Raw genomic sequence first — 17,037 nt, 5'->3', positions numbered from 1 at the left:
CTGCTTACAAATATGAATGAGACATAATTCCTGCCCTCAAATTAACAGCCTTAGGAGAAAAATATTGGGAAAATATCTAACATGTCTTATCCATACTGATGTAAATAGGCAAAAAGCATAGAAAAAGCTGTCCAAGTACTGGGAATTTAGGAACAACATTTTAGATAAAGGTCCAAGAAAGGAACTAATGTTTATCATATTTTTCTTATATATGCAAATAATTGTACTAAAAATAAAATTACTAACTGATAGTAATTGCATGATTACTAGTATCAGGCTCCTCCATAAACTTTTGCCTAATCCAAAATCTTCAAAATAATACTGTAAAGTAGGTATTATTCTCATTTTATAAATAGTGACATAGTTCATATACTTGCTCAAATTAATACAGCTAATAAAAAGAACAGGGCAACTAACCTTGGCTGACAAAAAAAAAAATCATGTATTTAAATACTATTGGGATCCTAGCTGGGCGTGGTGGTGCACGCTTGTAATCCCCGCGCTTGGGAGGCAGAAACAGGAGGATCGCGCAGGTTCGAAGCCAGCCACGCGCGCTGGCTTAGGAGACCCTGTTTCCAAATAAAAATGTAAAAATAGGTCTGGGAGTGTAGCCTGGAGGTAGAAGGGCTTCCAGGAACCCCAGTACCACCAAAAAAAAAAAAAAAAAAATACTATTGGGATCCTAATAAATACACAGGATAAACTGAGGGGGTCTTACTTATGAAGAGTCAATTACAAAGATATTGGTGGGATTCCAAGAGACCCATAAGGATAGTGTGGTTACCTGGGGCTTGAAAGAGAGAGAGAGAGAGAGAAGAAAAAAATCCCAGCTACTGCTACCCCTACAGCTAAAGTGAACATGGGCTGATACAAGTATTATGGAGAGAAGCGAGGAGTGGTGGCATACGCTTGTAATCCCAGCATTCCGGAGGCTGAGACAGGAGGACTGAAGTTCACAGACAGCCTCAGAGTGAGGCTCTTTGAAACTCAGTGAGATCCTGTTTCAAAATAAAGAATAAAAAATAGGGCTGGCGGTGTATTGGAGGTAGAATGCCCCAAGGTTCCATCCCCAGTACTAAAAAAAAAAAAAAAAAAGAATTATGAGGAGAAGAGTTTCCTTCAGTAGAAGGACAGAGCTAACCTGAGATAATTTTTGAGAGAAGAATTTAGGAGGATAAATATTTTGAATATTCGAATCAAGAATACATGGAAGTCTACCTTATCAAGTGAAAAGCAGGGTGGAAAAGGGGTCTGTGAAGGGAAGTGGGACAAAGAGAAGATAGCCAGTATCACAGTAGGACTTCAGTGATGAGGTTTAAATCGAAAAGCTTCTAATTTAGTGAGGGAAGAAAGCATTAGTACAGTGATACATATCTGTTAGGCAGAGAAAAATACGAAATGGCAAATGCTTATTAAAAGAGAACTGTAAGCTTGTAAGCACTCATAGAGTAAAAGTTTATTTCAGGTCTTGAGTATCATACACTGAGAATAACTACTGTGTTCTATGTAAAGTCAGAATAAGCGTGCTTTGAGTGGCAGCATTCAGACTCAAGCCTCCAGCACTCCTTACGGGCACGGGCTGTAGTCAGCCCCATGGAGTCATACAGACTCGTGCTTCAATCTTAGGTCTGTCACAGGCAAATTAGGTAAACGTTGAGTCTAACTTCTTCTCATGGGTGAGATATACAGAATGAGTTCTTCTTCATGGAATTGTTATGGAGAACAAAATAAGATATAGGTAACAAAGCACAATGCCTAGCAAATAAACACAAGCCCATAGTTGGGATTTCTTCCTAAAGCTGTATATTACTTAGAACATTGAAATATGTGATTTTCAATGGTGATTCTGTAGGATCAATGTATCGATATGTTCTATGATTGAAAACTGACAGTTTTCATTGGAACAATATGGTAATACAGACTAGTGCAGCAGCAGCAATAGAATGGTAGTAGCAAAATAATATTAATAATAATTTAACAATTTATATCAAAATAATATAGATACCATGACTTTAATTTTAAAATGTTCTCACTGACTTAAAATTACTTATTAAAATGGTCAGTTACTATATGGACTTTCTCTGAAATAGGTATATTTAAGTTGTACTCTTATATACTAAATATAATTATGAAAGAGAGGTGAAAGATTTATGATATAATTAATATATACCATAATACTTTTTTTATAGCCAAGAGATTTATTCAGGCAGCAGTGTTGAAAGGAGACACAGTCAGAGAGAGAGAGAGAGAGAGAGAGAGAGAGAGAGAGAGAGAGACACAAAAGAGAGAAAGAAAGCAAAAAGAGAGAAAGGTAAAGAGAGAGAGAGAGAGAAAGAGAGCCGATACTTCTTTAATATAGTCAGTTAAGCTTCAACATCAAGGTTAACCTTCATTTTATGTAAAAAATCCAATACTACAATTAACCATGTACTTCTGAAAAAGGGATTTTTTGATATTTAAAATAATTTATGACCAAAAGATTTAAAGTTCTCATCCAACTACACTTTCAGTGATTACCTTTCTAGTTTGCTTAGTTCATAGAGACATAAAGAAATATATATATTAAAGAGAACATCCAATATCTACTTTAAATTTCCTTGAGGAATTTTTCCTAAGCATATTCCTCATCTTTTTTTTTTTTAAATTCTGCTTTGAGAAGAACAGGTACTTATGTGGTAGATTTGGGAAGGCTTATCCCTGTCTTCCTCTTTTAAGAAAAAGTTGGCTGCAAAAAGCAACTAACTCTGCTACTTTCTCAGGACCAGAGTCTTTCCTCCCTTTAGAAAAAGGCCTGTGCTGCTTCAATGTTGGCTATACCTAGAAATATTCTCTGCCTACTTCTAGGGACTATTATTATTATTTTTTATTTTCTGTTTCGTTCTCACATTAAGCTGTAGGCTCTAATTTCCTTCCTTCCTTCCTTCCTTCCTTCCTTCCTTCCTTCCTTCCTTCCTTCCTTCCTTCCTTCTTTCCTTCCTTCCTTCCATCCACTCACCCATCCACCTCGGTCTGTCTGTCTATCTATGGGTACTAGGGATTGAACCCAGAGGCATTCTATCTCCAAGATATACCCCCAGCCCTATTTTTTATTCTTTATTTTGAAACAGGGTCTCAACTAACTTAAGTTGTGGAGGACTTAAGTAGCTGAAGCTGGCTGCTAACCTACGATTCTCTGTCTCAGCCTCCTAAGTACTGAAATTACAAGTGCAGGCCACTACGCCTGGGTAACTAACTTGCTTTTTATAAAAATGATATTTTTGGCCTTCACTTCTATTCTTTTTTTTTTTTTTTTCAATTGGCTTAGAATATAGCAATGAGCTGGGCGTAGTGGTGCATGATTGTAATCCCAACATTCGGGAGGTGGAGACTGGAGGATTGCTGTTTGAGGATAGCCTCAGCTACTTAGTGAGGCCCTTTGCAATTCAGTGAGACCCTGTTTCAAACCTAAAAAGACTAAAAAATAGGGCTGGGGTGTAGCTCGGAGGTATAGTGCCCCTGGGTTCCATTCCCAGTACTGCCTAAAAAAGAAAAAAGTATATAGCAATGAAAGAGGGAGGCCATTTTATTGTTTCATGTACTTCTCATATATGAAAATTGATATTCTTCCTGACTGCTTCTTTATCAAAAATCTTTGAAGCTGGGCGTGGTGGCGCACACTTGTAATCCCCAGCATTTGGGAGGCTGAGATGGGAGGATCGCGGTTCGCAGACAGCCTCAGCTACTTAATGAGGCCCTTTGCAACTCAGTGAGATCCTGTTTTAAAAGAAATCTTTGAGCTCTAATAAACAAAATTATCAAATTCAACAAGTTCCACCTGATTAGTTTTAAGAACTTACACTCTAATCTTACTGTTTTTCTCCAATAAAGGGAATTCTAACTATTTCTTTGCAATTTCAGAAAGCAAGAAATACAAAACAAAAATCCCTAAAAAACCCTCCTCCTGCACCAAAACACAAAACAACAACAAAACCCTCAAAAACCTATGCTAACATATTAACTATTTTTCATTACTATAACAAAATACCTGAGGCAGGTCAATTTATAATGCAACCAGTTTAATTTGATTACAATTTTCGAGTCTAAATATCCAAACAGCATAGTGCTGAAGGAAGAGATCACATCTCGAAAGAGAAAATCAGAGAGAGATTGTGCCCCACAATCCTTCCAAGGGCACGCTCTCAATAACCTAAGGCCCTCCTTGTAGGCCCTGCCTTTTAAGGGTCCTACCTCTCAGCATCACTACACTTAAGACTAAGCTTCCCATACATAAATCTTTAACAAAACAACACCCAAACCATAGCAGCTATCATTTGAGTTTGAGTTTTTCTTTGCTTTTTTTTTTTTTTTTTTTTTGGTGGTACTGGGGACTGAACCCAGAACACTGTACCTCCGAGCTATTCCTCCATCTCTTTTTTAAATTTTGAGGGCCTGACTAAACAGCTAAGGCTGGCAGAGAACCTGTGATCTTCCTGTCTTAGCTTCCAAGGTACTGAGATTACAAATGTGCACCAACATGACTGGTTCTCATTTGACTTTTTCTAAAGTTATGTTGATTCTAATGCAAAAAATTAAAGTAAAAAAAGAATATAGATCTTCAAAGCCCATTTCATTTATGATCAATTCCTGATGAAACATGTTTTTTGACAACCTCGACAGTAGTTGAGCAATTAACCTCCTATGTGTATAAGACATTTCTGAGTATTCTTACCTCAGCCATGTGCTTTGCCACATTCCCCATGATAACAATGACCTTCCCCTTGAAGTTCTGAAGCACAGTGGTGTAAGGGCCCTGGGTAAGCTCTCCTTCTGATGTAAACGCAGTGCTGAATGGAATGTTGATGCTGCCCGAGATGTGACCTCGAATAAAACTGAGAAGGTATGTTTAAGGAAAACATAGTTTTGTATATGTGTAGGCAGACTTGAGTTTCTTCCAGAGTTAACTCATTCCCAGAGGATAGCACTAAATACCTCCATTGCCATGAGCATTTAATCCAAGTAAAATAAGGATCTCTAAGGGGAATAAAAAAGTTACATTTGAAAATTAAGTGGAAAAGAGGAAGGAAGACTAGCCAAAGAAGTAATGTCCTTCCTTATTAAATAAAGAACTATAAAGTGATCCTGATGCAGCAAAGTGATTTCAACACATCAATATTCATGTCTTTTCAGTTCATTACTACCACCATGATTATTTTTTTGGGGGGTACTGGGGATGGGACCCTGGGGTCTTCTACCTCTGGCTTATACTCCCAGATCTATTTTATTTTTTATTTGGAAACACAGTCTTGCTAAGTTGTTGTGAACCTTACTAAGTTGCTGAGGCTGGGTTTAAACCTGTGATCATCCTGTTTCAGCCTCCCAAGTACTGGTATTACAAGCAAGCAACATCACACCCCGCCACCATGATTATTTTGAACATTGAAAGTGATACAGGCAAGTGGACAGTCTTAGGTCTAGCTCAATACTGCAAAACCTTATTTATTATGGGCAAATGATTGCTAAACTGGTTCTAGTTCAAATTGGTAGAAGTCATTAGCACTAGTTGTATACACTTGTGAGGTTGGTAGTTTCTCTAAAGGGGATGATGCCTTGTTTTTGCACTTTAGTAGGCCAGGGTCTGTGGAATTTAGAGAGCATGGAAGAATGCAAAAAAAGGTGAGCCCAAAAATGGATGCAGAGTCAGACCATGCAAGGCCTGGTAGGCCTTGTTGGTGAGAATGTCTTTATTCTAAAAGCAATGAAAGTCAGCAAGTGTTTAAAGAAGAAAAGTAACAGACTAGATTTGTACTTAGGTTATACTGTGGAGAAAGGTGAGAAGGGAAGTGAACACGCAGATCTGTTTACAATAAGTTTAGGCACTATCTCTTCCCTTTCTTCACACAGATAATGATCTGGAAAGGGATATCTGTATTTAATAGTCATTCCCTTCACCCTCCATGCTTCCATTTGAGGTATGTTATTCAAAAAAATCTAAAATCTATAGAGCTTTAAATTGAAGATACATGTAATACTACACATGTATCTTCATGTGTAGTAGAAGGGAGGATTGTAATTATTTACTGAAATGAGAATTTCACATTTGCTGTAGAGATTTTAGGCTTATCTCCATTTACACAAGTTCTTGCTATCCATCTTCAATTTCCTTTCTCTCACTGATAAAATAAATGACAAATTGGAGGCTCCTACTATTGGAATGATGGTGGAAATAACACATTTCTTACATTTATAATTTTCTATTCAACTGCTGCTTTATTGTCTTTTTCTTTAAAGAAAAAACACTTGCTATTAATAATGAGAGAAATGACCATAAATAAGTTCCAAAAAATGAAAAGAGAGAATCAACATTAGACTTCATGTAAACATTGTATAGTTAGAATCTTCTAGAATGGGTAGAGAACGTATAATATTGGGAAGAATACCCTTAGACTTCATTATCATTATTTTCTTAAATATTTATAATTATTAAACATTTTAACTGCATATTTTTATGAACAATAAATACTTTACCCAAATAATATAATTACCCCGACAATACTTAAGTCCTCTGATAGTGTTTTTATTCTCAGTAAAGATAAACCTTAAAATAAAAAAATTATGGTAATGCAAACTAGGAACCTAACAACTTATTCTCTGCAAATATATCTACATCTGTAAGGTCTGAATAAGTTGCCAGAAAGTCTCTGTGTCTATAAAACAGTGCTTATCAATTGTGAACATCTTTTCTTTTCAGTGCTTTCATGCAGCAAAAGCAATACAAGTCTGTCCTAGTAAGTACAGTGGCAGCCATGTTTACATTGCCTGCCTACTCTCTACTTTGTTTGGAAGAGCCCCAGCCATTGCCCTTGTGAAAAGGTAAGCCTAGGCTGTCTGGTTTATATCAGATAACCCTGTCACAGCCATGGCTGACAGGACAGTGGGGAGAGAAGGTGAAGGTGGCTATCTGACACAAGCTGAGGTGAATTAATTCTCTCTTAAAATGCAGAAACAAGACAATGTTCAAGATGTGTTAAGCTCTAAAATATAAAACCATGTTTGAGTGCCTCTTGTATAGCATTTGTTCAGACACATATTAGAAAATTAGAAGCCCCTGATTCCAAATAAAATTTAATTTTAGTGAATATTTGGCTTAAAAAGTACTCATTTATATACAAATACCTAATATCTGTATCTAAAATAATAGATGAGCATTGAATGATACTGTGGATTTGGTATCATCTATTTGTTATTTGTTTTAAAAGAAGAATTTTGTCTAAATTGCCTTTTGGTAACTGGAAGTATGTTATTAATTTTTTACTGTACAAGAATTTCCTGTTGGTTATGATTTACGGTTTGCTTTTTTGAAAGTAATCTGGATTGAATGTTAAAATGCTTGACAAAATATAATGGCAAAAGTCTTTGGGAAGAGGAAAGTTACTATCCAAAACATGAAACTATTAAAAACCTTTGATTACACTTTGGAAGACAAGACACAGAAGAAACAGTGCCTTAACCATAGTTTCCTTATTCTTATTTCTAGAAACATCCAAGAACACTTATCCAACAACAGTCTTTTTCATGAAACTTCTACCACAAAAGAGACTGAATAAGTATAAATGCCAGGAGACAAAGTTGTTGAACCTCCAAATTTTCTATCCTTAACTACATTACTGACACAGCAGCAGATCAGAATAGAATTGGCTTAGTTACATATCAGTACATTTACCTGAAAATCTCTTTAGTTTGAATAAGTTGGACAATGAAGAAGGCAACTTTGGTCATTTCAGATCTTTTAAGTGTCACTCCTTACAATGCAAATTCTCATGTGAAAATTATAAAAGTGGAACTTCTTTTTGGCAATTTTAAAATATCTTGGAGGTGGTCAGATTATATTGTAAATATATGTAAATACTGTTTACCTTTTTACTACAATAAATTTGCATTAATATTAGATATTTGAAAAAGGAAGAAGAGAGTTGATTTTTCTATGCTTTGTGATTAATTTACAAAAGTATGTTGCTGGGCATAGTGGCATAAGCTTGTAATCCCTGTGCTTGGGAGGTGGAGACAGGAGGATTGTGCAGGTTTGGAGCCAGCCTTGCTGGTTTAAGAGACCCTGTTTCCACACAAAAAGTATAAAATAGGTCTGGGAATGTATTTTGAAACAGGGTCTCACTAGTTTGTGGAGGGCCTCACTCAGTAGCAGAGGCTGGCCATGAACCTTTGATTCCTCTGTCTCAGCCTCCCCAGTACTGGATTACAAGCAAGTGCCAACCACGCCTGGCTTCCATCCTTCTAGTCTTATCTGCACCATTATCTCCACTCCTATTCTACCTTCACAGAGCATTATTATTTTTTGTTTTGTTTTGTTTTGCAGTACTGGGATTGAAGCAGGGCCTCACATATGCTAGGTAAGTGCTATGCCACCTAGCTAAATCCTTAGTCTTTTTAAAAATTTATTTACAACTGAATTCTTTATATTTATAAGATAAACAATTTTACACATCAAAAATGATATCAAAAGTATGAATTACAACACAACAACATCAAATGGGCTCAAAACAAAGCTGAAGTGGACAGACAAGCAGTTTCTCTTTTAATTTATTAACATTAGCTTACACTTTGTTAAAGAAACAAAACTATGTTTTAGGAGAATTGCAGGACTTTGGTTAAAGACTGAATCTCACAGTGTTGTAGCCCATGTAGGAAAAAATAAGACTAATCCTCTCCCCCATTCTAACACACTGTAATTTCACTCTTGGAAGTTTACTCCAGCCTCCTCAATGAACCTCAACATACCCAAATCAATGGAGAAAGATCTAGAAGAGAGGATAATAAATAAGAGGTCCTCAGGGAAAGGGGAGAACCAAAGAAACAAAATCCATGTGAGTCTGGCTAGATAGAACATTATGGATTCCTCTTAGTCTAGCAAAAGTTCAATATCTGAGGAGATCTCTGTGTATGGCAGAATTATAAAGGTTATATTTGTTAACTCATATGCAAAATTAGGATTCTGAAAAATGTTGAAATCAAGAAGAAACTGAGCTGGGGTGGTGGTGCACACTTGTAATCCCAGTACTTGGGAGGCCGAGACAGGAGGATCCATGTTCTCGGCTAGCTTCAGCTACTTAGTGAGGTCCTCTGCAACTTAGTGAGACCCTGTTTCAAAATAAAGAATAAAAAATTGAGCTAAGAGAGTAGATCAGAGGTAGAATGCACCTGGGAAACTGAGAGGGATCAAGGAACAAAGTAAAGAGAGACACTGATTGGTGTATTTTTCCTCTTTGGGGCAAATTATAAAGGAATATAACATAGGTCAGAATAGGAACTCTAAACAACTTGCTACATTAAGATAATGGAAAAGAAAATCTGGCCCAGTTTTTCTAGAAGTTTCCTTTTCTTTAATGTGAATGAGAACCCCGAGTGGAATAAGTCCTATTTCTCTCTACATCCTTGCTGCAATGACTTTACAGCAGGTTCCCTTATATAGATAGAGCCCGTTCTCCTAAGCAGATGAAGTTACAAATGAAAACCCATAGACAGACAGACAGACAGACAGACAGACACACACACACACACACACACACACACACACACACACACACACAGAAATAAGAGCAGCAAGATCACCCGAGAATACTACATGTACTGCCAGAATAATTCCTTTCAAAGTCAAACCCAGGGAGCACAGATGAACATCTCACTAAAGGTTTTAGCAGTGGAAGGCTCCCGAGGAACTTTTCTTCTAGTCCTACACTGGTATCTAGTTCTCCTCGTGCTCCACCTCTAAAAGTGCTAATAAACTGGGAACAAATTCTCTTCACTGATAAAAGCCCCTACCTTCTAGAAGATCAGAACCCTACTGTTTTCACACAAATCCCTAGATTTTAATAATCCCTGAAATACAAATCTGAGTATTCCAATTTGTCTGAGTGAAATTCCTTTTAACTGCCTTAAGAATAAAACTCTCACATGTAAAATTCTCCACGAAGCTGTCTTTACCTACTTTAGTCCTAATATATTCCACCCAAACACACCCAGAGTCTTGTAACTCCGTTTGTGTCCTTCTCACTCTCTCTGGCCCCCATCTGGTATAGTTTGTTCAGTCTGAAATGTCTTCTCTCCCTTCTTTGCCAGGCTAACTTTGTGTATTTTATTTTATTATTATTTTTTGTGGTACTGGGGGTGGAACCCAGAGGCTTTTTACCTCCGGGCTATACTCCCAAACCTTTTTTATATTTTATTTGGAAACAGGGTCTCACTAAGTTGCTGAAAGCTTCACTAAGTAGCTGAGGCTGGCTTAGAACCCGTGCGATCCTCCTGTCTCAGCCTCCCAAGCGCGGGGATTACAAGCGTGCACCACCACGCCCAGCCAACTTTGTGTATTTTAATTAGACATCCTTGAAGAAGGTGCCCATTCTTGTGACATTTTGGGTATGCCTCAGACATAGACCATTTCACAATGTAATAAATCTATTGAATGTATGCAGGATCTGTGATTGAACCCTGTCTCCTTTGCCTGGCAAAACAAGTCCTTAAGCAGATTTGACTACCCAATTGAATGAGGCTGTATCCTTGGACCTGAGGCCATACAGAAAATAGCCTCAACTGCTAAAGAATGTCTCACAACTATTAATCCAGTCAGTGGAGATACTCTTCAGCAATGACTATCTTATACCCCTATATTATAAAAGGACCATTCAAATAAGGGAATCCAGCTGGACAGAAATCTTAATTTAAGTAGGTTGAATCTATATCCTAGGATTAAAAAAAAAAAACCTCCTTATTATTACCTATTCTGCTCTGACCATCGGTATCTCTAAATTATCTTGAGAAACTTTTTCCATATTAATTCTTAAGAAAATAGAAATAAGCTGAAGATAGTAACACATTATTGTAATCCCAATACTTAGGAGGCTGAGACGGGAGGATCCCAGGTTCAAGACCAGCCTTAGCAATCTAGTGAGACTGTTTCAAAATAAAAAATAAAATAGGGCTGAGGGTGCAACTATGAGGTAGAATGTTATTAGGTTCAACCATCAGTACCACAAAAAAAAAATAATAAAACAAAAGAACACAGAGATAAGAATGATACCACCATTCACTAAGAATGAACATGGTATAATAATGAAAAGAAAAACCTGAGTTTATGTGCTTTTGAAATAAAAAAAGTAAGCCTGCGGTTATATTTCCTATAGCTGCTGGCATTTTCCTTTAAAGAGTTTTACAAATAAAGCTGCAAAAACTCAGCCTTGATTTCAAGCAAATGTGATTAACATTTCTTCAAAGTATTTGTTTACAGATAACATCAGTTGGACTCACATTTACATGATTAACACTATCCTTATTATTAACTCCAGGAATCTTGAAACTAAATATTTATAGCCATTAAAATAACAGTTTGGCTTTTGCATTACCTTTTTTAACTATTAACATTACTTGTGGAATTTATGCCACTACACAAGAAATATTTTATATTGCCTCTTAATAATATGCAGTAAACTGTTTGCTCTTAAAGTTATATAATATGTTGAACAATTCTATTTGACAAAATCTTTTCTTTTTTTTTTTTTTGGTGGTACTGGGGTTCCTGGAAGCCCTTCTTCCTCCGGGCTACACTCCCAGACCTATTTTATATTTTTGAAACAGGGTCTCTTACGCCAGCACGGCTGGCTTCGAACCTGCGCGATCCTCCTGTCTCCGCCTCCCAAGCACGGGGATTACAAGCGTGTGCCACCACGCCCGGCCTTGACAAAATCTTTACTTAGCTTAATATTCCACATTTATTAAATGAAAACAATCATAAGTAAAATATGATTTCAACAAAAACTTTGCTGTTCAGTTCCTGAGACTTCCACACTATACTAAAGGGTTAGACTAGGTTATTTCTGGTTTCCTTCTTATTCTAAGGCTTTAAAATTATGTTTTTATTGTCAAATGGGTGAATTCATCCTCATGGTCTTCAGCTTTCTTTTTCTGTACTAGCTACTTCTTTGGCCCCTACCAGATTTAGGAATAGCTCCCTAAGATTGCTGGTATATGAATATACTTATTACGTACAATAAAAAAATTGTAACATTCAAATATTACCTTTGGCAGGGTATCAGACCCTAGGTACAGACCCTAGCTAGGGTCACTCAGACAAGTTAAATGACTAAATTTAACAGGAGAATTTGTCATCAGTCATGAGGGCTCTGGGGGATGGTAAGGCTGTCCCTTAAATTCATTTAGTAGAAAGGAGCTTTTGTTTTTGCCTTAGGAAAAGACTGCCTCCCTCCCTTTATTTTTTTATTCATTTTTTATTGGTGCATTTTAGGCAGACATTTTAATGTAGTACAAGATGGTAGAGGCATACATGCACACATCACTTATTTAGCCCTTCCCCAACTCCCACCTCACTCCCTCCCCCATCCCTCCTTCTCATGTTTCACTTAGTGATTGACTTTGATATGTTTGTGGATATACATCATGTACACTACTTCCTTCCCTTTCATATATAATCATTTCAGTTATTTTACAGAGGCAAAGAAGATGGGATAAAACTTGATTTTAGATATTTAATCTCCTGAAACTACAATTTAGAAAATAAAAAATTCACCTATATAAAGATATAAGAATCATGTTAGATAAACTTTTCCCATTTAAATGACTTATACAAAAAAACAAGAGTTGAGTGGTTTCTCTCATATGTGGAAGCTAGAGAAAAAACAGAAAACAAAAGAGACTACTACTACTACTACTACTACTACTACTACTACTACTACTACTACTAATGATAATTGAGGAGAGTGACCAGTAGGATAATGGGAGTAGGCTAGTATTGGAAAATTGCTCCAGTATTAATTTCTAAAATGTAAAAAACAGTCAGAGCCTGGGTGCTACATAGGTACTCAGGCAGGGAGGGGTGGCAGCTGTTGCACTGCAGAGGCCCTCCCCTATCCTTTGTTCTAATGATTAACCTATAGTAAGGATGTAAAGGAAATTAAACTCTTTAGCCTTAAAATCCCTAGAGACAATTGAAACCTTTAGCCTTAAAAATACATAGAGGCAACCAGTGCCTCTGTTCCCCTCCTCTCCTTTGTGATTTGGCCTGGGAATAGGAAAGGTAAACTCTGTGTGCTGCTTCAAAGCACCCATAGTTGATGAACAACCAATATAGCCTAATACAATATAGATGGAAACAAGGTAGATTATTGACCTCTGTACTTAGTGTACTGTCCAGAGGCCAAGAGACACCACATGGTTAAGAAATAAATTACTAGTCCATTGCCTTGGTAATGCTGATAAGAACATGCCAATACAAAATCTATTTAAAGGCCAGGATGGAGAGGGGATCAGAGTTCCATTTATAGGCTCTTCAGTGTACCTGGATGCTGATTTTTCTTCTCTTCCTAGTTCCTACTGGTTTTGTAATAAAGACTTGTTAAAGCTGTAGCAAGCTGCCTATTGGTTTTAATTTCCCTATTCAACAAATTTTAGTTGAATAGAGGAAAACGAGCCCATAGTGCCATTATAATTCTAACAGAAGGAGACAGAGGAAGGGAGGTTGGGAAGGGAAAGAACTGATGAAATAAATAATAAAAATTATGCTATGGCCTCTATGAATGCATCACTACCAATCTATTATGTGTGGGAACAGGTTTAAGCAGGGATCTGAAGGGAAACACACCAAGACATGTATGCATGTTTTTTGTATGACTTTGAACCTCACTATGATGTATAATTACAATGCACCAAGAATAGAATAATAAATAATAAATGTTTATACATATAGGATAAAAATAGTATAGGGAAAATAATTTAGAAAATAGAAATATTTCAAAAATAACTTTCTTTTGAAAAGCATAAGTTGTTATACAATATTCCTTTTTTCATTCTGTATAGAAATGAAAAGCACATTTTATAGCAAGGGAAAAATGAAATTATTTAAAAATATACTAGTATTAAATATTGGCAAAGTCACATAAATCTTAAATTTAACTGCAAAGTTTTACTGTGGTGAGAATTAAAGTTACTCATCAAAGATATATTTACCATATTGTATGAATTTTAATAGATTTTAACATAGTAATTTCTAAAATACCAGCACTTTAGTAAGTTTAGGGAAACCTTAACAAAAAAACCTGAATGGGTGAAATCTTAAAGAACACATTATTACAAAAGAAAAGAGCCATTCTAACACATTTCCTCTATCAAAGTATACTGCTTTCCAAAATTTAAAATAGTTCAGTTTTCCTTGATTTTGTGGCTGCATTTGTATACAGATAGTCAGATGTAGATTTGTTCAGCTGGTGAAATAGGCCCTTAATACATATTGGTACTAAGGGTAATAGAGAAGATTTGAATTGTTTTTTTTTTTTTTAGTGGTACTGGGAATGGAACCCATCTACCTCCGGGCTACACTCCCAGACCTATTTTTATACTTTTTATTTGGAAACAGGGTCTCTTAAGCCAGTGAGAAGGCTGGCTTTGAATCTGCTAGATCCTCCTGTCTTCGCCTCCCAAGCGTGGGGATTACAAATGTGCGTCACCACGCCTGGTGTTGAAGAAAATTTTAATACCATCTGAACGAATACATTGGGGGGATAAATATATGTCTCATTCAGTCCTTAGTTTGTATGAATTCATTCATCTCAATCTTGTTTATGCCTTACAGCCTATGCAGTGACTAAACAGGTACCTGGCAAATCGCATAAAATTTAGAAGCAGAGGGTTGGCTCTACCAATTATATAGGCATGGGCAAGTTGTTAAACCTTGTTAAGCCCCTGTTTCTTAATCAGTAAAATAGAGATGTTAATAGTATTCACATCAAAGCACCATGCTGGGGTTGGTATAAGAGCATAATGACAGTTATTATTAGCTGTTAACGTATCTCGAGTTACTCATGCTAAGTTTCATTCTAAAAGAACAGGCTCAGCACACATCATTGCTGCCATGTGCATTTGATCTTCAGTAAAAAGTCTTAAGCCAACAAGTTAAATCTCAAATTGTGGATTTTCAGGAATTTTGAGTACTGGCATTAGGTGAAGTAATAACAATTACACTGAAGAAATTTCTGACCAACCCATAACTTCCATTGGTTTCAGAAACTTTATATCTCCTGTGACTCCATCTCCTACTTTACTGGCCTCCTTGCTGGTCAAAAACGCCAAGCATATTCATACAAGATTTGACTTAGTTTTTTGTTCTGATTAGAATGTTCCTAATTATGCGACTCTGTTGAAATATCACCTTTTCTTAATGCTTTCTTGAGTATTCTATCAACACACTAACACAACCTGTCTTCTTCCCTGCTTTATTTTTACTTCTAATGGCACTTATTGCTACCTAAGATTCTTTGTTTTTGTGGTACTGAGGATGGAACCCAGGGGCATTCTATCTCCGAGGTATTTTGAAACAGTGTCTCACTAAGTTGTGGAGGCCTCACTAAGTAGCTGAGGCTGTCCTTGAACCTGGATCCTCCTGTCTCAGCCTCCCAAGTACTGGGATTAGGAGCCTGTGTCACCATGCCTGGCTTCCTAAGATTCTTTTATAAATATGCCAATCTCTCCAATTAAAATGCAACTTACATGAGTACAAGAGATTTGTCATTTTGTTCACCAACAGTTCTATTAATTCTAGCACATTATAAGACAATCAATAAATACTTGTTGAGGCCTAGTGTGATGGTGAAAGCCTGTAATTGCAGTTCTTGGGAGGTGGAGACAGGAGGATTGCAGGTCCAAGGCCCACCTCAACAATTTAACGAGGCCCTCAGCCACTTAGTGACACCCTGTTTAAAAAAAAAATAATAAGTCTGGGGACATAGCATAGAGATAAAGAGTGCCCAGTTTAATTCCCAGTACTTCAATAAATAAATAAATAAATAGTTGAATAAAGGAATGCTAACTTGATAGGAGCTGCTAGCTCTCAATTCTCATGCTATTGGTTTCTTTTCAATATTATCATGCTTCTTGGCTTAAAGGGAGAAGGGTCTCAGAAGTCACTGGGATTAGTTATAAAATGCAAAGAGCTTATCTACTGCCAACTATCTATAATTTTGAACGGTATAGCAGGGATTCTGTGGGGCTCTGGTCTTATCATCTGCCCTTTTCCTTCTATAAATATTTTCTGGGTACTTTTTGGTGCCAAGTCTGGTACTGAGGCTACAAGGATCAAAAGGACACGCGTCTTATCCATGTCTGGCTTCTTGGACCTGGACATTATGTCCTTGATGATGTATTTTTTGGTATCACTCAGTTGGCTATTATATATTGTCTACTATTCACTTGCTTTCTGTACAAAATATTTTAATGCTTTAAATTCCTCATATGAGAGCAACCAGCAGATAATAACTCTCTTATATCTTCTTTTTAAACTTTCCATAGCACTATATAAGATAATATTTTACTGGTTCCTATTAATCATTGTAACATCCAAAAATAACAAATATATTCTAACATGGACTCTAAGCACTAAATTTATGAATCCTTCATTAGTATGCATATGTTTCCCCTTACCTTTAAATTCTTTGAAAATAGGATTTAAGATTTAACAAGGCAATGCTATAATGTAATCAAATGGTACACATAAACTATAAGAAACTTTTTCTAGCTTTGTAAGGTCATAAATAGGTAGTTTAGATACCCCAATCAAGTGAGATCTTAGTAACACCAGCTTTCCACTTTTTATGGTATTTTTTGTATTAATAGAGACTTAATGATACCCAGTGACTTTGGAAAAAAGGTTTAGCCTGTGGTTTCTCTCAAAGCATTAGGACACATAGATATAACATTTGGTACTTAGGAATAGGTTATGTGGTTAGGCAAGTGGATATGGAAAATACATATTTTGGAAGATCATGAGGATCAATGGTCCATCTTTAAGAATACCTTAGTTTTAAGTTATACTATAGTCACAACACAGTAACAAAACCAGCATAGTACCGGCTTGAAACAGACATATGGATCAATGTAATAGAAGACATGAACCCTCACACCTATAATCACCTGATTGTTGACAAGGGTGCTAACAACATATGCTGGAGAGAAGACAGCCTCCTTAATAAATGGTGCTCAGCAAAT

General features: G+C 36.5%; 1 protein-coding gene across 3 annotated transcripts in view; it reads right to left on the bottom strand.

Moving 5' to 3' along the window:
- The window catches only part of TBCK (TBC1 domain containing kinase), a gene marked incomplete at both ends in the record, with an annotated part of 182,059 nt that overhangs the window by 22,566 nt on the left and 142,456 nt on the right, over positions 1-17,037 (bottom strand). For all 3 annotated transcript variants that reach the window (XM_080697944.1, XM_080697945.1, XM_080697946.1), the window contains one exon: positions 4,709-4,868. In XM_080697944.1, the coding sequence (XP_080554070.1) occupies positions 4,709-4,868 (160 nt within the window). The remainder of the gene's footprint in view (positions 1-4,708; positions 4,869-17,037) is intronic.

The sequence above is a fragment of the Muscardinus avellanarius genome (genome assembly GCF_963383645.1).
Source record: "Muscardinus avellanarius genome assembly, chromosome: 6".
Classification (NCBI taxonomy): Eukaryota; Metazoa; Chordata; class Mammalia; order Rodentia; family Gliridae; genus Muscardinus; species Muscardinus avellanarius.
Note: the sequence above shows the minus strand (reverse complement) of the source record. Positions and strands in the feature narration are given on the sequence as shown.